The 24,634-nt window shown below is 47.1% G+C and overlaps 2 protein-coding genes across 2 annotated transcripts in view; one reads left to right on the top strand and one right to left on the bottom strand.

The window, feature by feature from the left end:
• The window catches only part of STYXL2 (serine/threonine/tyrosine interacting like 2), a 34,611-nt gene extending 31,492 nt beyond the window's left edge, over nucleotides 1-3,119 (bottom strand). Inside the window, exons 1-2 of the mRNA XM_067728525.1 lie at nucleotides 2,986-3,119; nucleotides 2,273-2,398 (exon numbers count right to left, since the gene is read on the bottom strand). Coding sequence (XP_067584626.1) covers nucleotides 2,273-2,382 — 110 coding nt within the window. The 5' untranslated portion in view covers nucleotides 2,383-2,398; nucleotides 2,986-3,119. The remainder of the gene's footprint in view (nucleotides 1-2,272; nucleotides 2,399-2,985) is intronic.
• Nucleotides 3,120-14,391: 11,272 nt separating this feature from the next.
• GPA33 (glycoprotein A33) overlaps nucleotides 14,392-24,634 on the top strand; it is a 38,306-nt gene continuing 28,063 nt past the window's right edge. Inside the window, exons 1-2 of the mRNA XM_067710830.1 lie at nucleotides 14,392-14,488; nucleotides 22,064-22,218. Coding sequence (XP_067566931.1) covers nucleotides 14,392-14,488; nucleotides 22,064-22,218 — 252 coding nt within the window. The remainder of the gene's footprint in view (nucleotides 14,489-22,063; nucleotides 22,219-24,634) is intronic.

Here is a 24,634-nt window from a genome sequence, read left to right as displayed (position 1 = left end):
AAAGACACTCAACAGCCTCATTAATTATATGGGCCGATGGCTGCTGTATCTCCCACTCCTCCTTTGATCCTATGGGAGTTTTGTTTTTGTTTGTTTCTTTGCAGTCATCCTGGTCAGACCAAGAGGAGCTGCATTCAGCCCTGTGAGGGAGGAGGCATACCCTCCAGAGAACCTAGCCTTTGAACTTTGCAGAAGTTGGTAAATGGGATTTGGGGCTGTCTCCCTGGGGAGGCAATAAGCGTGCTCTATGAGTGGGATTAAAGGAAACACGAATATTAACTGCCTAAAAGGGTTACTGGGGCTGCGACTGATGTGTGTTAACAAACCCACTTCTTTTCCCTGGGCTCAGGGACCTCATTTCCCGTCCTCCCTTACAAGAAAGCATGGCCTTGCTGAGGTCCAGCCAATGGAATACGAGCGGAAGCAAAATGGCCGTTTTCAGCCCTGGCCCATAAAATCCTCCCGAGAGATTTTTCGTGCACTTCCCCATTTTGTCTTGGTGCTGACGAACACAGTGAATTTAGAAGTCGGGCCTTAGAATGGAGGATCTATAAGATAGAAGGAGCCTCAGTTCCTGAACCACTGCTCGGGTACCTGTTCTGAAATGTGTTTGAGTGAGAAAGAAATGTCCATTTGCTATTACAGCTGGCGTTACCCTAACTACTACACGAAGCCATCGCCTACCCTGACTGACCGCACACTACCTCTGCCTTGTCTGGGAGTGTAGAGAGGGAAGGGCTACATTTTAAATCTCTCTATCCGGGGCTTCCCTGGTGGCACAGTGGTTGAGAGTCCACCTGCCGATGCAGGGGACACGGGTTCGTGCCCCGGTCCGGGAAGATCCCACATGCCGCGGAGCGGCTGGGCCCGTGAGCCATTGCTGCTGAGCCTGTGCATCCGGAGCCTGTGCTCCGCAACGGGAGAGGCCACAACAGTGAGAGGCCCGCTTACCAAAAGGAAAAGAAAAAAAAAAAAAAAAAAGGTTTAAATCTCTCAATCCTAACAGTTTTTCTAAGTAGAACATAAGGCTCAATTTTAAAGTAAAAGTCCCCAAGCTCCATTTGGACAAAGTGCCTTGGCCCCTGGGTGATGAGCAGCCTTTGCTCCCACTTCACTCCAAAGGGGAAGCCTGTTTGAGTCCTGAGAAACAGGAGCCAGCAAGACCCCAGGAGACATGAGGCAAAGGAAAGTCAAGCAGAAACAGAGCTACTCTGATGTAACCTTACGTTGAGATATTCTGAGTCTTCGCTTCCCTTTTTCTAGGTAAGGAGGCATAGACTCAGAATTAAAGTGGTTCTTCACATAAATTTAGTGACAGAGCTAAGATTGGAAGTCAGATCCCCTACTATTATTTATGGCAGAAGAAAAAGCATAGGCACATACACGACTGCTTTCGCAGGCAATTAAGCATTTCTTTGACGCCTTACGATTTTTCTTAAAATTTTACACAAATTTTTCATTCTACGTCATCATATATCCTCAATGATTTTATGTAAAAGAAACTTTAAAATTACTTGTCACAGAATAAAAAGGACCCTCCAGGAAGATGCATGTGGTCATCTACCGCTGGGCACACTGCCACTTACCCCCAGGCATGCACAAATCCCAGTTTGAAAGACACAGCTTGATCACAGATACAAAATTATCTTAGTACTACGATCTGATGTCTTAGGGTCCTCTTCCTGTCCTGATGCGTTCTCTTATCTATGATCTATGGTCTACCCTTCCCTGCTGGTCCAGTGGTTAAGACTCCGTGCATGGGTTCGATCCCTGGTTGGGGAACTAAGGACCCACATGCCGCAAACAAACAAACAAACAAAAAACAGAAAAAATAAAGCAACTATGATCTGTGGTCTACCATCCCCATTTCCAACCTCAGTTCTAGGAACTCAAGCACTATCGTCCAGGGAGAACTGCCAGACTCCTACTCATCCTTTGAGGTTCAAGTCCAGCATCACCTCCTCCAGGAAGCCTCCTATGACAATTCCAAGCCCAGGTGCTCCTTTCCCTGCCTGCCCCCACTCACCCCCACCCCACCACTAGACCCTAGGCATGCTAATCCTAGCACTTACCATGCCATGTTGCAGTGTGTTTGTGTGCATGTTTGCTTCCTCCAGAAAGTATGACACATAAAAAGTACTCAACAATGTTTGCTGAATGAGTGAATTTAAGGTGGTGGCTGCAGGCTCCCTGGGGCCCACTTGTCATCATGCTCCCTAGCCCACTCCCGCCATGGTTGGAGGGGTGCAGAACTCAGCAAGTGCACACTTACTGGCTGGGGGAGGGGCTCCGGAGGTACCGAGCCTGCACGGCTCTCATATTGGCTTCGTCCTCTTCACTTGGGACTACCTGCTCCTCTTCTGGGTCCCCACTTGTTGCCATGACAGCCTGTCAGCCCCTGTAGGTTTGGCATGAAAAGGGCAGTTAGAAAACCGGATTCTGGAGGTTTTGTTGGGGGAAAGGGTGTGTCAGTGATGTCACCTCAGTGGAACTAGGAATGGGAAAGTCTCCACATGTTAATAGCCTAGTGGGGAGATCACCCATGAGGAAAACCCAGTCAGACTTGATCCAGCTACTGTTATCAGGACACCAAGATGCACACCCCGGCCGTGTAAACAGCCCACCTTGGAGTCGCAAGATTTAAGAAGTGACAACTTGGCTCCTTCCACAGATGCCAGCAAGAAAGCAGTGAGGCGAACCAGAAATTTGCCTCTCTCTCTCCCTCTCTCTCTCTCATACACACACACACACACACACACATCTTTTGTCTTTACCGGGAAGATGCCTTCTTCAGCGTCTCTAACCAAGGCCACAGGAGCCACTACCTTTGGCTCAGGCGCCATCCCACAGCCTATTAAGGAATATGAGATCCCCCAGGACCTGGTCCCCGGCATGGCTGGGCCCTGACACTCAGGGCAGAGCTGCCGCCCCTTTGTTTGTAAGTCCTGGGCTCACAGGACAAAATGAAGGGAGAAGCACACTCACCGCTGATCTGCCTGTATCTCCACACCAAGGGGCAGCCACCCAAAGGCTGAGGGACCCAGACGAAATGGCCAGAAGCTCCGACCAGTGAGAAGGACCGACCTCCCCTCTCCCGTGTTCCTTCTCTGAGGGGCAGGACAGCTGTTCACAGGAAACCCTAGCCAGCTTCTAAATTTAGCTTCTGGTCCCACAGCCTGGCAGATCTCTGGGAGGAAGGAATGCAGGCTCAGGACCCAGACCCGAAAGCAGGCCCCACTTAACTCTTTCCCTCCTGCCTGATTTTCTGGACACTGACATGAGCAGCAGAGTTGGGAGAGGTTCATTCTTCGTAGACAGAGAGGCCTAAAGAAGAAGTTTGATTTGGGCTCTCTCTCCATGCCTTCCAGCCTGGGGCCGCTATTCAAAATCTGAAGATAATCTAAAGCCAAAGATCTAGGAGAATACGTTTAAATTGTACTTTAACCCCATGTCAGCACAGAAGGGGTTGGAAAAAAAAAAATAAGATATATGGAATGGGGAGGGTCCTCTGATAGATGTTGGGAGAGCAGCGTGGTGAGACTAAAGGGTAGTCATTTCTTGTGACCAGGGCTCCATTTCTTTGGACAGAGATGACTCTGGATACTGAACCGGACAGCTGTGCTCCCCTTCCACAACCCCTGCCCCACATTCACCTCCCATGGTGATGGTCAATTGGCAACCCCGGGTGATATAAACTTTCCATAAGCTTCTCAAACTTCAAATGTGCTCATAGCCCACCCTACTCCACTACACCAATTCCCACCATCATTCCGATCAAAGCAAAGTCCAATAACCCAATAGTTCACTCCCTCACCCCGCACATTCTCTAATGACCCCATTCCTCCATCCATCCATTCAGCCATTTGTCTACCCATTCACAAGTATCCACTGATATCTCTTTGCATCAGGCTCCATACTTGATCAAAGTTAGTAAGACACACAATTACAGGCTTAAAATGGTGCTTCTTCCCAGCCAGGTGGAATAACGCTTGGCACAATGACAATTGGCTGAATAAATGAATGAGCTCACAGTTTATTAGGAGGGATGAGACACAGACCAAAAATAACTCAGGCAGAAGGCAGAATGTAGTTAGTTAGTATCCCAAGAGAGATCCAGGGTGCCGTGTGAGTTCAAAGGAGGGAGAGAGCCCTTTTGGCTGAAGAAGTCAGGAAAGGCTTCATGAAAGAACAGATAATATATGAGCTGGGCTTTAAAGCACATGTTGGATTACAACAGCAGATATGGTGGGGGGAAGGAATTCCAGAGGGGTTGGCATGGAAAAAGTTTTGGGGTAGCAAAACTTAGTTTCATATAGTGGTTAGAGCTTTGAAGAAAGAAAACAGGGTTGTGCGCAGAAACTTGGCAAAGCTGGGTTGGGGGCTCCTTTGGGTAGAGTGGTCCAGGAAGGCATCTCTGAGGAGGCACGTGGCATCACCAATGGCCAAACCCCTGTCCTGGGTGTCACATAGGGCCTCAGTGAGTGTCTGTTGAAGAGTGGAAGAATGACCACAACTGAGTAACCATGGGAGTTCAATTCACCTCCAGCCTTCAAGGTTCCATGAAGATGAAAGGTGGTATGAGAAAGAGGTGAGATGAAGGAGGGAGGGATGGAGAGTGGATGGGAATGGGGCAGGGGACTGAAGGGTGGCATCAGTCAGGGCGAGGCTTAAGACGACAGACCCTCAGGATAGGGAAGAAGAAGGTGGGTGGGAGGTGGGGGAAAGATGGAGAGCCAGCACACCTAAGAGAGGCAGCAGATAAAGAGGGGACCACATAGGAGGAGAGAGGACGGAGGGCTTCTGTCTGCTTTATACCCTTTAAACCCTTACTCACCACCCCGGAACTCACAGAGGGTGACATCTGGGTCCCTAGCCTGGTGGACTAGAAATCAGAAAACCACTTCTTAGCTATGTGACCTTGGAGAACCCATTTAACTTCTTTGAGACTTAGAAGCCTGTTTGTAAAATAGAGAATCATAATACTCATTTTGTTCTGATCACCCAGGTCTAAGGTGGAACCCCTTCCACTGCCTCAGTTTCATTATCTATGTCATTTCCCAGGTAATGCTCCCCATAGCACTGGCACTCTTTTTTTTTTTTGCGGTACGCGGGCCTCTCACTGTTGTGGCCTCTCCCGTTGCGGAGCACAGGCTCCGGACGCGCAGGCTCAGTGGCCATGGTTCACGGGCCCAGCCGCTCCGCGGCATGTGGGATCTTCCCGGACCGGGGCACAAACCCGTGTCCCCTGCATCGGCAGGCGGACTCTCAACCACTGCGCCACCAGGGAAGCCCCTGGCAGTCTTTAAGTAGGGTGACCAGCCATCCCAGTTTGCCTGGGATGGAGACATTCCTGGGACATAGGACCTTCTGTTTTAAAACTGGGAGAGTTTCAAGCAAACTGAGACAAACTGGTCACTGTATTTCTGACTATCTTGGTTGCTTGTATACTATCTTCCTCCCTGACCAGATTAATAGTTCTCTGGGGGGTAGAGATTTCCAGTCTTCCTCATGACTGTGTCTCTAGCGTGGTGGTGAGGTAGACCAGAAGGGAAGTAGATTAACAGATCGTAATATGCCTTGAAGTATTTCAGCAATTGTGACTAACACCCTTTTTTTATTGGCTTTGAAACCCTTCCTCTGAGATCATTTCCCTTCATATTACGAGGCGGCAACTTCCTGTCTCTTATAGGTGAAGCCCACGTGATAGTGAGAAGCTCAGGACTTTGCCCACCTGCTAGGTGGAGAGAAGGCAGGAGAGGTAACTGAGAAGGTGGAGAACGTTCCTTTTGGGGCCTTTGGTGAAGTGGGTGGAGCAGTCCAGTCCCACAGGTGAGCTCACCTGTCAGTCCAGCCGAGGGGTGGGCCATGGGGGCCAGGCTGGGCAAAGGTAGACAGGAAGGGAGAAACCACAGGGATCGAAGTCTGGACTGGGCCAGAGGCTGTCGTAGCTTTAACCAGTCAGCCCACACTGGTTAAAGTCAGGGGCCCACCAGCGCCAGGCTGGACTCGGGGCAGAGAGGACGCAAGACCATGGAGGGGAAGATGCAGCCCGTGCTGTGGGTGCTCTGTGCAGGTGAGTAGTGCCCAGGGGTGGGCGAGACAGGGGCTGAATGCTGAGGGTCTCCCAGAGTTCCCCCAGGGAGGGCCTCCAATGACACAGTTGTATTCCTGCTGGGCAGAATGACACGTCTGTCGTTCAAAAAGCGGGTTCCGGGCCAGCGCCCAGAATCAGAATGTTTTTTATTCTCATATTAGTAAATAAAATTTCAGCCCATTTCTGGAATTCATAATACTCTCAAAACGATATTTTCTGATCCCAGATCAGATCATCAGATCAGACATAAGATCTGACAATTGGGACAAAAATATTTAAAATCAGGGTTGTCCCAGAAAAGCCAGGATGTGTGGATCCAGGATTTGTGTTCACTACCTGAGATTTTAATCATTGCCTTAAAACCAGAGAGAGAGGCAATGGTAAGAGTGATAACATCTGTTATCACATATAGGAAAACTGAGGCAGAGAAAGGCTGCAACTTACCCAATATCATCTACAGAGCAAGAGAAGACTCAAACCCTTCGAAAAACAGCCAGTTAGAAATAGAACGACCCTTTCCAAAGGCCAAAGCCCTTTAGCTCTCTTGATACTCTGGTCATTGAAAACTCAAAACATGGGGAAACCCCATGGAAACCCCACAAAATAAAAACCAGACATTCGCTGATATAATGGTAGACTCCAAATCAAGTGCTAAATAGCAAAGTCATTGTGTGAGGACCCACAGAGTGCTAAGGGTTAGGATGGAGGTCTTGGTGTTAGAGTCCTGGGCACCGACAGGAAGTAGAATGAGCAAGGAAGTTGAGAGATGGGGGTTGGGGGGATTTTAGGACTATCTTTTTTTTTTTTTTTTTTTTCCTTTGCGGTACGCAGGCCTCTCACTGTTGTGGCCTCTCCCGTTGCGGAGCACAGGCTCCGGACGCGCAGGCCCAGCGGCCATGGCTCACGGGCCCAGCCGCTCCGCGGCATGTGGGATCTTCCCGGACCAGGGCACGACCCGTGTCCCCTGCATCGGCAGGCGGACTCTCAACCACTGCGCCACCAGGGAAGCCCTAGGACTATCTTTAATTCAGTGTATTTGAACATGCTGAGAATCTCATCAGCTTGCAATTTATTTATTTATTTTAAAATTCAGCCACATTTTACATCTAAACAGATTATTTCTCATTGAATGAAAGATTCTTTAAATTCTGTAGTGCTTTACAACGGGCAAACTTTCACACACACGATTTCATATAATCCCATAATAACCCTTTTTTTTTCTCCTACTCCAATCTTGCCCCTCTCCTCTTCCTTCACCCCACTGGTAACCACTAGTTTGTCCTCTATGTCTGTGCGTCAGCTTCGTTTTTGTTTTATTCACTAGTTTGTTGTATTTTTTAGATTCCACATGTAAGTGATATTATACAGTACTTGTCTTTCTCTGTGTCAGCTTGCAATTAGAAATTGTTGTGGGCTTCAGGGATCTGGGAAAACTGGGGCATGTCGACTCCAAGTTCGTGTGCCCCATGCACAGTGAAGCCAAACAAACCGAAATGTCGGGGTTTGGAGCCGAGAAGGGCAATGCAGAGAGAACAGGTGGCTTATGCTCAGAAGAACCAAACTCCCCAATAGGTTTCAGGGAAGCATTTTTAAAGGCAAGGTGAGGGAGGGGAGTCACAGGGTATGTGAACAGCGGGTGCACATTTCTCTGATTGGTTGATGGTGAGGTAACAGGATGGTGTCACAGGGGTTAACATCACCAATCCTCAGGCTCCAATAGGTCTGGGAGCTGCATACTTATGGTCATCCAGTACTTAACTTCTTCCATTTTCTGGGGGTTTTAGCAACTGTAAAACAACTCAGGAAATGTGCATCAGATACTGCTATCTAGGTACTTCAGGGAGGAACTAAACATTCTGTGACTGCAGGATGGATGATTTACTATTTAAATTCTTACCAGTTCTCCTGGCCCAACTGCTATTTTTGCATTAATTCCTGATCCAGATTTTTGTGACTCAGGGGAGATGTGGGAGATGAAAGCTTTTCTACAAACAAGAGACAGGCAGAGGACATGGGGAGAGGAGTCTGTCCTGGGAAGTCCCCATGGAATCCTGCTTGGTTACAGGAAGAGGTGAAGAGTTCTACCAGGAAACTTGGGAGCCCCCAGGGCTGGGAAGCAGAATGGAGGAGGGTCTGAGTTAGAGCTCACTTTTCAGCTCCTACAGGCAAGCCCCAGGCCAGCTGGCCTGCCAGCCCAGGGTGGTTCTCCTAAACCCCCAGGCTCCCCCTCCTGCCCCATCTCTCAAAACACGACCTTGGAGCTCTTGGCTGGAGAATAGCCCAGTACTGGGGAAGGGTTGGGTCAAACTCAAAGGCCCTGCCAGGAGGCCCATCTAACTGGGGCAGAGGGGCCCTCGTCATCAGGTTAGAGGGCATACTTGGTTCATTCCTTCATTCACACAGCTCTTTACTGAGCACATAGTTTGTGCAGGCACCACAGGAGTGAGGGGTCTGGAATGACTGCAGTCATGAGGGACCTGTCTCAGCCATCAGATTCAGACTGCAAGGATGTGCTTCAAGCCCAGAGGGTAGGAGGCTGAAAGGAAATGACCACCCTTTCTGGGCTGGGCCAGTGACCTCTGATCCTCTTTTATAGGGCCTAGAAGTCTCCCCCCTGCCCCGCCTCCTCCCCTACCCCAGTACACACCCTTGCATCTGTAGTCTGGCTGCAACCCAAAACCCATGCATGAATCAAAAGAGGGGATTTGGACTTGGGAAAAAAACAAAGCAGAACAAAACAAAATGTGCACCCAGCTTAGATTGAAATGTGGACTTAACTGTGAACTGCCTGGAGCAGTACATTTCACCTCTTCCTGTGAGAAGGCATGTGACCCCTGGGTGAACTCATCCGGCTCAACCAGCTCTTGGGTTTGTGTTCAGACACACTGATAAAGTGTGTCTTCTGCCTCCACCCCCTTCCCTCCACCCTCCCAGCCTGCCCTGCCTCGCACCACAGGCTCATCACCTTTGCCTCCATACTTTACACTAAGGGGAAGGGGCTGGAGCAGTGGGGCCGGGGAAGCTGGGCTTGGTGGCTAGCTCCTGGCATGTGTTTGCCAAGTGGAAATGTTTGGGGTGAAATAGTCATCGCTATGTACAAGTGAGCAATGAAGGCCTTCAAAGGTCAGATGTAAAAGCAGCTGGGTGGCCCTCCCCACCATGGCTCGGGAGAGGACGCCAGAGGAAGAGCAGGGAAATTAGGGAGGACTTCCTGGAGGAGGTGGAGTTTAAGTTTAAGTTGGGTTCCAGAAGTCATACTGGCTTTCCCCCTACTTCCGTTCTTCATCTGAACTTGCCCAGTAACAACTTAAATTTTGCTGATGTCCCGGGCAGAGTAACATAACAAAGTTGATGAAAAGAGACCCCAGGACTCATCGGATTTTGGGGAGTCAGAATCAAATCACATAAGGTCATATGAAGGGGACACAAACAGAAGGTGGTGCATTTGAGCATTTAAAAACAGTACTTAAATGGAATAAAAGTCAGCCTGACAATTCCAAGCAATGTCAGTGACACAATACCTCTCCCTCCCTGGCAGATGCTCCCACACCCTCCCCCTCAGACAGCACTTGAGAAGGGCAGGCCCTCTTTCTTAACTGACTTTAGCGTGGGGCAAATTAGCTGACCTCGATAAATCTCTATTTCCTAATTTGTGAAATGGAGAAGGTAACCTATAATGTGCCAAAATGCACACTGTACCTCATTCGGTTATTAGGGATCATAAATGAGTTTGTCAACGTAAAGACCCTGGAACAGTGCCTGCCACATAATAAGCACTCAGTAAATGCCACTTATTTATTATTATTGTTGTTGTTATTAGTGTGGGCAAGTGTAAATTATAGGAAAGTAACTAGACTTTGGTGATCAATTGTCTGATCACTCTGATCTGGTAGACATCTCCCAAGAGAATGAGAGTCACTGAGGATGAGGGATTCTGTCACCCCTCCCAAAGGCTGCTAGAGAAAACACCCCAGCTAGTGTACAGGACCAAGGCTCTTCCACTCTGGGAATTTTTTCAGCCGCCAGAGTCCATGAAAGATTTCATGTGATGGAAGGTACAGCTGCGGGAAAAGAGATACATAAAGAGGATCCCACCAGGGGGAAAAAGTCTCTGAGAAGCTCTGCCCAGAGTCACTAAAATCTTTGAAGACTTGATGAAAAGTACAAACAAACAACAACAACAAAAAAGCCCCATCTTCCTACAGCTAGAGGAAACCTCGAAGCTTAAATTTGAAAAACTTAGGAAAGTACTGCTTTTCACTGAGAAAAAGGGAATCCATCATCCCAAAATATTCCAGATGAGAAAAAAAAATTTTTTTCTCCCCCATCTAGAAGTTTCAGTAAGCTCATGGTTGCTTCATCCATGGTGGGGTTTTGATGGGAACTAAGTTTCCAAGCTCTTGTCCTTTTGAGGTTGATCGTGCCATTTTAGAATCCCTCCCCTGGGGCCTTTGTTAGAGCCACAGTCCCCAGCGGGATAATTTTCCCTACATTCCTTAGACTTGTCCACTCTGCAGTGCCATGATCCTGTTTGTCACACAGGCTCGGGGAGCTCCCTGGTATCTTCCCTCTCAGAGTGTGACCCAGTGTCACTTGCACGTCTAAGTCCACGCAGTGACCTGGCCCAGGCTGTGAGGGTTACAGGGCTCAGCCTCAGACATGTACATCTGATGAGAATCAGAGAAGAGAGTGGCCTTGTGCCCAGTTCATCTTGACCCCGAGAGGGTGGTATTCAGGCCAGAGCCAGAGTGGTATCAGCCGTTAAGTGCACTACAAGATGGGCAGCCTGGCCTTTCATCTGCTCCATGGTTGTGAGCCCCGTTGCCGCACCAGTCCCCAGGACCTGGCTCCCACCTGGAGCCTGGGCATGACCTGCTGGTGCCTGAGCACGACTCAGAAGCCAGTGCTCACAGGAGGGCTCATATGCCTGTGGAATCACACTGTCTTCCTGTCAGAGCTGAAATCAGGATTAAAATGCTCCAGTTCCAGCTCCAGCCTTGAAGTGGGAAGGACGTAATGCATGGTCAGCTTAAGAGGGGTATGTGTGCATAGGGGGAGGAGTGATGGTTTAGGGCATGGCTGGCAACCCAGACTGCCCATCACAGTCACCTGGGGAGTAAAAGTACAAATGCCCAGCTTCCCCCAGACCTTCTGAATCAGAATACAGAGGGGCAGAATCTGGGCATCTCTCTGATTCTGAAAAGTTGCCCAGGTGACTCTGATGTGAAAGTCTAGGTTCAGAGTTGCCTATAGGACCTTGAGGAAAGATAGGCTTAATGAACAGCCATCTCTGTGACTAGGGCTGATTCTCTGCATGCGACTTGCAGCTCAGTTTTGCACCTTCTCACTGCTTCCCTGAGTTAATGCCCAGCCTCTACATTGGTGTGTTAACTTCTCACATTTTCGTGTGCATAGAAGTCATCTGGGGATCTTGTCAAAATACAGACTGACTCAGTAGGTCCCGAGATTATGCATTTCTAGCAAGCTCCCGAGTGATGCTGCTCCAGGGACTAGTTTGAGAAACAAGGCTCCGGGAAAGAACTGGTTCATGGGCATGGCTGTGGTCCTCACCTGGCCTTTTTGCCCTCCAGAGTCCCATCCCAGGGCTTCTTGGTGACCCAGCGACGCTGTTTACTGTGATGCTGGTCAGCAGGAAGGAAGCCTGGGGGAAAGTGCGCCTGGCTCAGCAGATGCTTGTACCCCTGGCAGTTCCTCACCCTACTAATCTCTCCTTCTTTCCCGAAACACTCTATTCTGTCAGTTCCCATGAGTCCCCCTCTCCTGGTTCTGCCCCGACATCCCTGGCCCAACCCTTTCATGTCTTCTTTGCAGCTTCACGCTCCTCAGCCCACCATGAAACGGCAGAGCTCCCTGCACTCAGACCCCCTTCTACATCCACATCCACATCTCTAGCTGACACCCATTTCAAGTGACTCACAAATTTCTGTCTTCAAACCCAACCTCTGTCTTGAGCCATAGAACCATAAATCCAACAGTCCGCATGACATCTCGACTTAGACATCTCAGAATCAGTTCAAACTCACAAGCTGAAAACCAAACTCATGGTCTTTGACCCCATATCTGGGTCTTTGTCAGTGACCTCTACATCAATAGATGCCACGCCATCCATCCAGGAATGAAAGCCACAAACCCAACAGTCATCCATTACAGTTTTCTATTCCTCTGTAATAAACTACCCCTTAACTTAGTGGTAACTTAGTAACTTAAGATAATAATAAAAAACATTTATTTTGCTCACAGATCTGCAACTTGGATGGGGCTTGGCAGGGACAGCTTGTCCCTGTTCCCTGCACTATCAACTGGAGTGACTTGACTGGGGTTGGGGGACCCACTTCCAAAATGCTGGCTCACTGGCTGGCAAGTTGGTGGTAACTCCAGTTCCTCTCTTTGTGGACTTCTCCACGGGGAAGTTTGGGCTTCCTCACAGCATGGTGGCTAGATTATAAGAGCAAACATCTAGAGAGACAGAAGGTAGAAGCTGCCAGTATCTTAAAGTCTGGGCCCAGATACTGATCCAGCATCTATTACCATACTTCCACCACATTCTATCGATCAAGCAATCACAGAACCCAGACTCAAGGGAGTGGATATGAGTCCTATTTATTTATTAATGTATTTATTTAGTTTTAAATTTTTATTGGGGTATAGTTGATTTACAATGTTGTGTTAGTTTCAGCTGTACAGCAAAGTGAATCTGTTATACATATACATTCATCCATTTTTTAAGATTCTTTTCCCATATAGGCCATTACAGAGTATTGAGTAGAGTTCCCTGTGCTATACAGTAGGTCCTTATTATCCATTTTATACATAGTAGTGTGTATATGTCAATCCCAATCTTCCAATTTATCCCTCCCCCCACCCTTACCCCCTGGTAACCAGAGGAATTTCAAAGTATTTTGGGACCATATTTTGATGCCACCATATCACCCTTAACAGCTCCTTCTCCTTCAGCTACAAATTCAAGTCATCAGTATGTCCTGATGATTTTAGCCCTCCAACATCTCTTGAGTCTGTTCATCTTTCTCTGTTTCCTCTGCCACCTCACCGATGTAAGCTGCCTCTCCTAAGCTACTTCCATAGCCTCCAGCTGGCTTTGGGAGCCTGTTTTATCCCTTCTCCTATCTGCTGTCCACCCTGAAGCCAAACTGAGCTTTTCAAATGAAATTATGACCATGTCACTACCCCTACTTAAAGCTCTTCATTGATTTCCCATTACTATTAGGATAAGACTTATATCGCGAGGATAGATTCTCCTAAGTCACGTTTAGGCTCTATAAACCACTGAAACGTTCCCCCAAATCCCAATATTTCAGCACCTAGACTGCCTCCTATACCTTTACACCTTGAACATTACAAAAATGTTTGTCATATCACATCCTGAACTTCTTGGTCTGGAAAAATATTATCATCAGACCTACCTGTCGTGTCAACACCTTCCTTTCTCTCTAACCTTAAAAAATCACAAGTCCTTTCTCTCCATATAGCCTTCCTAGGTAACTTTGGGCCCCAGTGATTTCTTCCTGATTTGAATTTGAAGTCTCAGCCACTTTTTTTGACCCTCTGTTATACTGCCATTTAAGCTTTCACCCACTTTGGGACTTGTTTTCCTAAGTAGCTTGGGGATAAGAACTACTGCTTATGCTTTTTTTTTTTTTTTTTTTTCCCTTGGTATCATAGTTTCCAGAACAAGGGCTCACAGTATATGTTTGGTTTTCTACTATCAAGTTATAACTTTCCGGTCCTCTTTTCCTCTCCGACTCTTTTCATTGAGTTCTCTCCTCAAATCTAAAACTCCCTTTAATCCAACTAGGGCATCCATCTTACCAAGCATTCTCAGATACTACTATTGACCTTTAAATTATGAGACTCTACAACGTGTGCTAAACATAAACAACTAGATTCTTGTCCTTGGTGGTTGGTTTTTGGGGGCTGTTCTGCCCAGTTATCTCCTTTATAAATTTCCTTTCTCTCCCCTCCAAATCTAAGTTAACTTTCTATCTGGACAAGTTCCCCAAATAAGGCTTCTTTCCAACCAACACCTGGCCTCTAATCAGCCCCACTGCCTCCCCCAGTGCCCATTTCTAAGCCCTGGTTCTCTTTTCTAAAACGGCCTCCAAAAAGCCCAGGGAAGGCAGCCCAAGTCTCACTCCCGCAAGGTCACTAGCATTCTGGGGGCCAGAGGAGGATGGACTAAAAGAGGATGGGCCCGCGGAGGGGGGCACTGAGGTGTGGGAAGGGCTGGAGAAGGGGGCCCATGGAGTGTGGCGACCACGATGCCCACAGCCAAGCCCCTAGTCCCACGCTGTGACCAGAACCGAGACTGCCGGGCACAGGAAGTGGGGACCCTGCCCCCAACATCAGGGACCGGAAGTGAGCGTTGCTGGGACACGGCTGTGGGGCGAAGGCTACTGGGGAGGGATCCGTGTTTGGAGCGTGCCCTTGGATTCGCCTCCTTCATTTCCAAACTGGAAGAAACTGACAAATTGTGCTGATGTTGCAAATTGGCTACCTGTCCCTTTCACCATATTCCTTGGGCTGAAATCAATCATCATACTCAAATTGTGACGACAAAAGTTGTATTGAGCAGGATGTTGTCAACCAAACCAGGAAACTTAGACAAGAGGCTGGCTGAGAGCACTTGGCAGTGCCCTCCTTGCGATGAAGACTGGGATAAAGATTTGTGGAAACGCACCAGCACCCCATTTCTCTGGGGCACAGCCATCTAGTATAGTAACAATAGCCCTGCAAGCAACATAGTTATGGAATGTAAGCCTAATCTGGCTTCAGGTACCTGCGTTCCCAAGTCTCTGCCGTATGTTCTGCCTGGGGAAAAACAGTGGAAATCCACAGCAACTGAGTATCTAGCTCACTAAATGCCAGACTCTAGAGGACTCTTGCTTTTTCCTGCTACCAGTGGGTTCTTCATTTTTCTCCTAATTTAATTATGGAAAGATAGACATCAGTGATTTTCTAACTGACAAGTACCTTTTGTCTCTCCCTCCTTTGAGTGTTCGCTCATTTGATGCGAGAACTCTCCGTATATGTAAAGCTGATTCACTTTGTTATAAAGCAGGAACTAAAACACCGTTGTAAAGCAATTATACTCCAATAAAGATGTTAAAAAATAAATAAAGTGTATCCCTTATAGAAAGTCCAAAAAAAAGAACCCTCATACTCAAAAGAACTGCTTGAAATAAATCATAGATGGTAGATAGCAAAAAAAAAAAAAAGATTCAAATTGCTGTCATGGCCTCGCAGACTTGGGCCCATCCCATATTTCTGGCTGCGCTGGGAGTGGTATAACTTCGGAATTGCTTTGTAGGAGAATCTTGAGGGGTGAAGTTTGTCCTAAACTTCCCCGATGGCACAAGTATGATGTTTGTACTTGGCCTCTGTGTTTATTTGGAGTCATCATGGGAGGCTAAAGGATATCACACAGGGGGAATCACAACCCCCCAAACCACCCCTTTGGTTCCATCTCTACTCACTGGCTTGTTTTAGTTTCTGGAACGTGGCCCACCTTCTCCTGTGCCCTGATCTCTGCACAGTGCAGTTCTCTCCCCCACTCACCTCTTCCCCCATTTTCTTTTTTTTTCTTTTTTAACATCTTTATTGGAGTATAATTGCTTTACAATGGTGTGTTAGTTTCTGCTTTATAACAAAGTGAATCAGTTATACATATACACATGTTCCCATATCTCTTCCCTCCTGCGTCTCCCTCCCTCCCACCCTCCCTATTCCACCCCTCCAGGATGTCACAACCCCCATTTTCTTGTGGTTCCCTCCTGTTCATTCTCCAATGTCAACTCAGAAGGCCCTTCCTAAGGACAACCTCTCCTCATGCCCCAATCCTCTGTTATATCCTGTCATTGCATGTGTACCACTTGTTACCATGGTGGCTTTACATTGGCCTCTGTGATTCTGTATTTATTATCATTTGACTCATGCAGAGGATCAGACACCATGAACGCAGGAACTGTGTCTGTCTCTGCTTGCCATTTTGTCCCCAGAGTCTGTCAGTGTCCCTGGAACAGCCATTTGCTGGGTGGGTGTTAATGAATGAGTACCTACCCTTTTGATCCTCACCAGGCAGCAAAGCTGGTTTACTCTCAGCATCTCTTATCCTGTCTCTCTTCCCTTCCTTCTTACTCTGTCCTGCTTCTCTCCAAGCCTCAATTTCCTAATTGCGTTTGTTTCTATCAACGTTACCCATCGTTTCTAGGGATGGATGGATGAGAGGGGCTAATTAAGGAAATGGATTTGCCCTGCGTGTTAAAGGAAGAGAGTCACTTCACCGTGTCTTCCCTCCCTCCCAGAGGGCACTTGTGTTTTAGCAGGGGCTTCAGCGCCTTCACTCAGCAGTGGGCATTTCAGTACTGAGACAGCCAGTGGAGGACATATTTGACTTGGAGGTAAAGTTTAGTTGCTTCTCAAACTACCCCACCTTGGCAGCACTCCGGTTTTGTTTTTTGTTTGTTTTTTTGCGGTACGGGGGCCTTTCACTGTTGTGGCCTCTCGCATTGCGGAGCACAGGCTCCGGATGCGCAGGCTCAGCGGCCATGGCTCACGGGCCCAGCCGCTCCGCGGCATGTGGGATCTTCCCGGACCGGGGCACGAACCCGTGCCCCCTGCATCGGCAGGCTGACTCCCAACCACTGCACCACCAGGGAAACCCAGCACTCAGGTTCTGTGTCCATGTCCTCCCTGCCTGCTGGGCTTGTCTTTGCTCCTAGATCATTCTGTCCCTGGAGCAGCCCTCTCTGTCCAGGGCACCAACTCCTTATCATTTGCACTTAACACTTAACACCACCTCCTTCCTGAGGTACCTTCCTCCCCTGCCACCAAGGGACCTTTGGGCTGCTTCCTCGTTCTCTGCCCTGGTGAGTCAGGGATGCCATAAACACCTGGCATGGGCAGAACATGGTGACAGACAGACGCTCCCACTTAGGACTGTCACAAAGTTCCCTGGGAGAGAGGCATAAAATGTGGAGGACAGGGCCCGCCGTCAGAGCTCACTTCCCCACACCTGCCCACCAACTTCTCTATCTCTGTACACATGGGAACAGGTGACTCTTGCTGTGGGCAAGGCTAGTCCTCCACCTATGCCCTCCCCCACCCAGCCGGGGGTCTTGCTCCGTCTGGCTTCTCCTCTATTTTCAGTCTCTTCCTTTCTGGGAGTTCCATCCCTATAACCTAGGAGCCTGCTTAAATCTCTCCATCTTCCATCCCAGAGGGGACGAAAGAAACCTTCTCAAGACCTTTCATGGCCCTCTGGCTCCAGCTTTCCCATCTCTTGTGTTACGTGAGCTCCTTGACAAAATAGGCTGCCCTCACCTCTCTACTTCTTCACTTCCTGCTTGACATATAAAACTGTAACACGGCTTTATGGTTACAAGAGTACCGCATGTCTGTTGCAGGACATCTGGAAAATAAAAATACACAAAGAAGAAACCCATCATCCCAGAATCCAGAGATAACTGGTATTAATTCTGTACCTGGTATATTTTCTTCTAAGAATTTGCTTCCCCTCTGTGACTTTGTGGAAGTAGGATACTGTTGCATGTACAGTTTTGCATCCTGCTTTACTCTCTTCTACGCACAAGTTCAACATAGTGAATTGAATCCCTTGGGGGCTATTTCAAGTCCCACCTCCTCAATAAGGCTTTCCATTAAAATCCTTCTTCCAGGTCCCTCCCCTCTCCAACCCCCCCCCCCAACCCCTACACTTCACTCCTTATCATTTGCACTTAACACTTAATTAGGCTCTATTAGGATGCTGGCTGACAGTGATGCTGGCTAACTGCTTCCTAGGCAGGGACTGTTTCATGAACCCCTCAATCAGTAAAGTCTTCTTAGCCCCCAGCTCTGTGTACATACCTTGGGGTGGGAACTAGCAAGCAATGGGTACAAGAGAAGTCTGAGACACAGACCCTGCTGGAAGGAGCTGCCCTATGATGAGGAGAGACGGCCCGCACACATAGACCCACACTGACATGAGAATGACGTGTGCGTGGGGTGCATGCTCCCTGAAGCGCTTCAGCGAAGCCAGTAAGGGCTGGGATGGTCCAGGTGGATTCCTGGAGGAGGTGGGGCATGAAGATGCCTCTGATCATTTTCCCAGGGCCTTGCACTAAACTAGGGCCTTAGGAAAAATTCATTAAATGGACCAGAATTCATAGATTCCTAAAGATCCATGTTGAACAAAGAGTTCCTCAAACATCCATGGAGTTCTAACCCCCCTCCCCACCTCTCCATCCCTCCTCCCCCATCTGCCAGTCTGAGAGCCTCCAGGAGTCATTCCCACCTTGCGGGGGCGGGCAGAACAAACCAACATGCACTTGCGTGTGAGAGCTGCACCCCTTTCCCTAGAGACCAGCGCTTTCTCAATGTCAGAGCATGTATCTAGTCCTGGGGTGCGATGGGCCCTTTCTGGCCTCGGGCACCTCCTCCCTAACTAAGAATGTGGTTTCTCTGAGCAAATGGATTTCGCTAAGTGGAGGCATTCCTGCCAGTTTCCCAAGGGTTCCCATAATGTGCCTAAAGCCGCCAGTCTGTGGAGCATTTTATTATTCTCCTTGGATGTATTGCTTTCTGGTTAGCTCTCAAGAGACACTTTATTATCTTCTTAACAAGCCTTAATTATTCACAAGCAATCCTGGAGGCTTCAAGCTGTCTCTTCACACCCCGCCCACTTAGGGAGGTTAAATGACCTTTCCCATTTCCATCTGGGGCCACTTGCAGACTTGGCATCCCCTCCCTGGGCTCCTTTTGTTCTTAATTTAATTTTTTTTTTTTTACATTTTCTAGCAATGTGTAAGGTAAGTTCTTCAACCAAGTTTCTCTGGTTGCAAATCCTACCCATCTTTTAAACTTAAGTTCTCTAGAACTCATTCAGTTTGCTGTCCAAGAGCACTTATTTGAGCATCTCCTAAGTGTTAGGCAGTTTTCTGAGCCCTGAGGATATGAAAAGGAAGGAAAAACAGTGTGGCAGAGGAGAAGGATGTGACAATATGGAATGCTGGCATAGTTCTTGCTTATGTGCCAGGATGAAGGTTGTGCATGCTAAATATGTTTTCATCCAACCCTCACAACAACCTGGAGTTAGGTAATATTATTATCCTCATTTTATAGTCGAGGAAACTGAGGCACAGAGAAGTTAATTAAGTTGTGCAAGGTTACACAGCTAGGAAAACTAAGAATGAGGATGACAGCCTGGGCAGTTTGGCTCCAGCGTTTGTGCTCTTGGCCACTCTGCCATATGTAAAAAACTCTCATGAGAGAGTGCTAGGATGAAGGTACTCCTGGGTGGTACCCATGGCACAAAGGACAGAGTCATCTACTCTGCTTGAGAGCCTTTGGGCATTTTCACTAGGACAATGCATGTGGTTAAAATGTCTTCCTCAGCAAACCCCTATTGTGCTGTGAGATTTTGATTCCTTCCCTGCAGGTGAGAGCACCCCCTCCTCCCATTCGTATACCCTTGGGAAGGTTAACACATCACTGAATGATTTGTTTTTAACACCTTATAATGAATTAGCTTATCAGATGGATGGTCTTCGTGAATATCAGAAGAACTCAGCCTTGAGAAAAAAACGAGAGTGGGGAGGGAGCAGGAAAGGAAGAATACCTCTGGAACATGAGGGACACAGCTGTCGGCAGCAACAGGATGGGAGAGCTGCAACTACTGGGGAGAGGGTGGGTTCTGGCAACTGGAAAGAAGATACCCAATATAGATCTGTACAAACAAGTAGAAAGGGAGGGTGTTGGAGGGCTCTAGAAGCAAACTTCTGCACTTCCTAGTTTTCTGATGGTGGATTAGATGTCCCACCTGGTACTTTTGTCTCATCCACTGAGTAGGATGCAGATTCCACAGAACCGAAAAACGAGGGCCACAGAGCTAATAAACAATAAGCCTATAGAAAGAGGTGAAAGGAACTGGGTTTATTACAGTTTATTACAGAACTGTGGGTGAGAAAGTTGGTGATTGCAAACGTCAGAATCCTCTGAGTTCATGATGGGAAATTATTGAGAAGTTAAGCCAGATGTCTTTGCTGCCAGTGATGTCAGAAAAAGAGGATACTAACTGAATCAGTGAGAAGGATTTGATTAGCTGTGGAGGATTTCCAGTGATGGCTGTTGGCGTGAAGGTCTTAAACACAGGATAAATTCTCATCTAGGATTATGGAAAATGTAAGTGTGTCTCAGGGCACCAGATCAGCCTTTAAAGATCCTTCTCAGGTTTACAAATAGCATTTAAATAGTGCTCTATACTTGTTCAAGATTTTTTCCTTTTCTTTATGAGTTCTTTCTCATCCGTTCATTTCAATCTCTTCCCTCACAAATTAACATAAAATGACTTTGACTCGCTTTTGTAGTGGTCTCTAAAATTGATCTATTCTTTAGTTATAATCATTAGTAATTATTATTCCTTTATGATAGTTCACCCGTGGTGGTGGTAGGTGGTTATCTCTCGTGATTAACTTCTAACTAAGGTGGTGCCTCAACGAAAGACTATGGGATGAGAAGTGGAAGTTATTCGATATGAATATATAGAGAGAGAATATATTGAACACACATATACATAATGTAACTGTCATATGTTGAGCACTGATTATGGGTCAGGAGTCATTCTAAACAAAGTACACATTTCATGTTATTTAGTCTCCAAACAACCCATTTTTCAAGTGAGGACCCTGGCACAGAGAGCTTATGTAAACTCCTCAAGGTTATACATTTAGTAGATAAAGGAATTGGGATTCCAGTGGACGCCTTCTAGCTCTGGAGCCTGTGCATTTACACTCAATGCTATGCTACTTTCTGAAATGGCCATAGAGAAGTTGTGTATTTAATATGGACTGGTACAGGAGTGGCCCAAAATGGCTGCATAGAAAGACGCTGAGCTCACCTCCTCCCACAGACACACCGAATCTATACCTACATATAGAGCAATTCCTCCTGGGGAAAATCTGAGGGCTGATTAAACAGCTACTGCACATAGAAGGACAACATAGAAATGGGTAGGAAAGGCAGAGATGTTGTATCCATGGGAACCCAATCCCCAACACAGCAACCTGCAGTAAGGAGGGATATTGCTGACGGGCCTGAGTACGAAATTGCCCACCCTGGGAAACAGCATAAAAATCAGCAGTTTCAAGGGTATCCAGACTATATAGGAAGGAAATCCATTTACTAGAGCTTCTGCCTAATGGGCGTCACTCACACTGTAGTCCTAGGTCCCCCCAGATTCAAGGGGTGGGAACATGGACCCTGCCTCTTGATGGAGGAGAGTCAAAGTCACATGGCAAGAAGAATGTATGTGATGGGAGATACTGATGTGGCCACACTCTTTTTCTCATCTTTTTTCTGATAAACTTATACAGAATAAATTCCCCTCGGAGAACCCTCTCTCTCTTTACCTGACTTAATCTTATTCATCACCTTTCTTACCACATTTAAGCACTCCATAAATATTTGCTAAATAAGTGAATAAATCATCATCATCATCACAACAAAAAAGACGGTGGGAAGTATTTATTGAGAGCGTTCTATGTGCCAGGCATTAAGCAAAGCATTTATACGCATTATCTTGTTTAATTCTCCCAAGAGCTCTGAGAATACTAGTGTCCCTTTTTATGGAGAACTGAGGCTGACAAAAGTTTACACAGTGTGTAAGAGGTGGGGCTGGGGCGCAGAGCCAGGCTTTTTACCCATCACACAACGCAATTAACTTTGTTGAGATGCCGTGGGATGGGGACAGGGTGAACCAAGGTACACGTGTTTGTCTTCACCCCGGGCCTGGTGGAGAACAGCTGGTGTGCCATGGCCGAGATCTCAGTTGTAGTGTGTCTAGCTGTGGCTGGAAGAGCATCACTGGCCGTTCCCTCAGAGGTCCGGTGGAGAATGAGTATGAATGCCCATGTCAGTTACTTCCCACTTTCTTTCCAGTCTGGGTGACTGTCCACGCCATCTCTGTGGAAACCCCAAAGGATGTTCTTCGGGCTGCTCGGGGAAAGAGCGTTACCCTTCCATGCACCTACCAAACTTCCTCCCTCAACCGAGATGGATTTATCCAATGGGACAAGCTTCTAAGGACTCATACGGTAAGGATCTTTAAAAAGTTGGGAGCGTCATGGGTACCGCCTGACCATGACCTCTTGGAGGCTAAGCACTACAAAGCCATTCAATAAATGTTAGGCAGAATAAACCTAGTTAGCGCCCAGGCTGGGATGGGTGGGGAGGGAGCAGTGAATGTTGGACCCAGGGAGGGCCATATTATGCCACCTCTAGTGTGAAAGAGTCACCTTCCCCAAAACATCTTTCTGTTGGTCAGTCTCAAATGACCTAAACTGTATAATTCCTTTTGATTAGCATAGCACTCTCCCTTGAAGCCAAATTTTATTATAGTTTTTTCCTGTTTGGGTTCTTTTGGGGACTATGGGAAGATTTTATTTTCTATTTTGGACTAGATCCCATGGCTCAAAAATGAAAACATCCTGAAAGTGTACATGGAGAAGTCTCATTCCTATCCCTGCCCCTCTTGTCCTATCTACCCAGTTTCCACACCCTAATCCTTCTATCTCTCCGTCCTCCCCAGCAAGGCTAATTTTCACTGGTACTGGTTCTTTGGGGCCAGCATTGCTTCTGATTGATTGGTAACTCTGCTACAATCATTCAGTATCGTGAATATCACTTTTGGCTAAGATTTAGTTTCTTGTGTATCCTTCCAATGATTCTTTACGCCAATTCAAGAAAATGTGAATGTATATATTCACACGCATGAAAATACATCTACTTTTGACCCTAGAATCCCAGTCCCCTATTCCCCTCACCAAAGGCAACCACTATTACCAGATTTGGGGATGACTTCTATAGATGCTCCACATGTATACCATACACACACAAACATAGACATATATTTACATATACGTATATGAATATGTATGTTTATATAAACTACATGCATACTGTCCTCCACTTGGCTTTTCTTCCTCTTAATATACCTTGGAACTCTTTCCATATGTCAGTACATTTATATCTATCTCATTCTTTTTAAAATATTTTCATTAAGTATCACATTTTATGAATGCTCTATACGTACCAATGATGGACATTTGGTTTGTTTTCTATATTTTGCTGCTACAAATAATGCTGCGATAAACATCCTTATGTAGATGTCTCTAGGTATATTTTAAATATTATTATTATTTATAAATATATATTTATATATAAGATAAATTATTAAAAATGAACTTCTGGGTCAAAGGCTATGTGAATTTAAAATTTGGATAAAGAATGTCAAATTGCTTTCATTGGATGTCAGACCAATCTTCATGTTCACCAACAACAGTGTAGGCCCCTATTTCTCTAACAGAGTAGTCTCAAACTATTTGATATTCGCCAATTTGATGAGTGAAAAAGTATCTCATTATTGATCAAATTCACATTTCTTTAACTGTAAGAAGAGGAACATCTATTCATAATATATATATATATATATATATATTTTTTTTTTTTTTTTTTTGGACCACGTGTGCAGCACGTGGGATCTTAGTTCCCCCCAGGGGGATGGAACCCATGCCCCATGCAGTGGAAGCATGGAGTCTTAGCCACTGGACTGCCAGGGAGGTCCTTATTCATAATTTTTAAAGTGAGTTCTACTTTTAAAATGCACACATGCCTGGCATTAGATCCCCAACTACTCAGAGTGAAAGCATTTAGCTTTTTCCCTGACAGAAAAGAAAGGGGAACCCAGGACACCCAAGTCCTAGAGCAGCAGCATGAGAAAGGAGAGCAAATCTTGGCCTGAGGCACCTTATTGTCTGTTGCCCAAGGCACCCTGATGGGACAGAGCACATGTCCTATCTGTTTCCAGAACCCCAGGAAAAAACCTAGAGAGGGCAGCTGCTGCCTTTAGCTTGTAGAAACTGAAGACACATTCTTTCACCGTCACATGTATTCAGCACACAAGACGTTAGGTCTCTGGTAGGCACGCTTCTGAGTGCTGAGATAAACACTAAAGATCTTTTGTTGACTGATGGATCCCTTACTTTCTAAAGGATTTGAGGCAACCCCCTTGAGAGCAAGCAAGGCTGCAGAGCAAGGGATTTAACCTGTGCCCTCAAGGAGATTATTGTGACAGGTCCTAGCAAGGGTTGGGGGGGTGACTCGGGGGAGATCCCAGGAGGGGGAAGCCTTAGGATCGCTGTGATTGGGAGGAGGGTTGGGGCATGAAGAGTCCTTGGCAGAGCCAGTAGGTCAGAAAAGAACTGACCTGGGAAAGGCCAGCATCCACAGACGGGTCCACAGCCCAAGACAGGTCCTCATCTCCCACCGTGTTGCTCCTCCCCTTCTCAGCCAAGCTTCCTGAGTTATCTGCCCCTACCAGGGCTGTTGTATGTGGTTGGGCAGAGTATGCACTTGGGGACCCAGCCCAGGGCGCCTGACCGCCATTAGCTTGGCAAAGGTGTGTCTGTCCAACAGCTAGAGCACCTTTTCCTGATTTGCGTAAAGAGCATG

Source organism: Pseudorca crassidens, chromosome 2 (genome assembly GCF_039906515.1).
Source record: "Pseudorca crassidens isolate mPseCra1 chromosome 2, mPseCra1.hap1, whole genome shotgun sequence".
Taxonomy (NCBI): Eukaryota; Metazoa; Chordata; class Mammalia; order Artiodactyla; family Delphinidae; genus Pseudorca; species Pseudorca crassidens.
The sequence above is the reverse complement of the archived record's forward strand: the minus strand, read 5'-3'. Positions and strand labels throughout refer to the sequence as shown.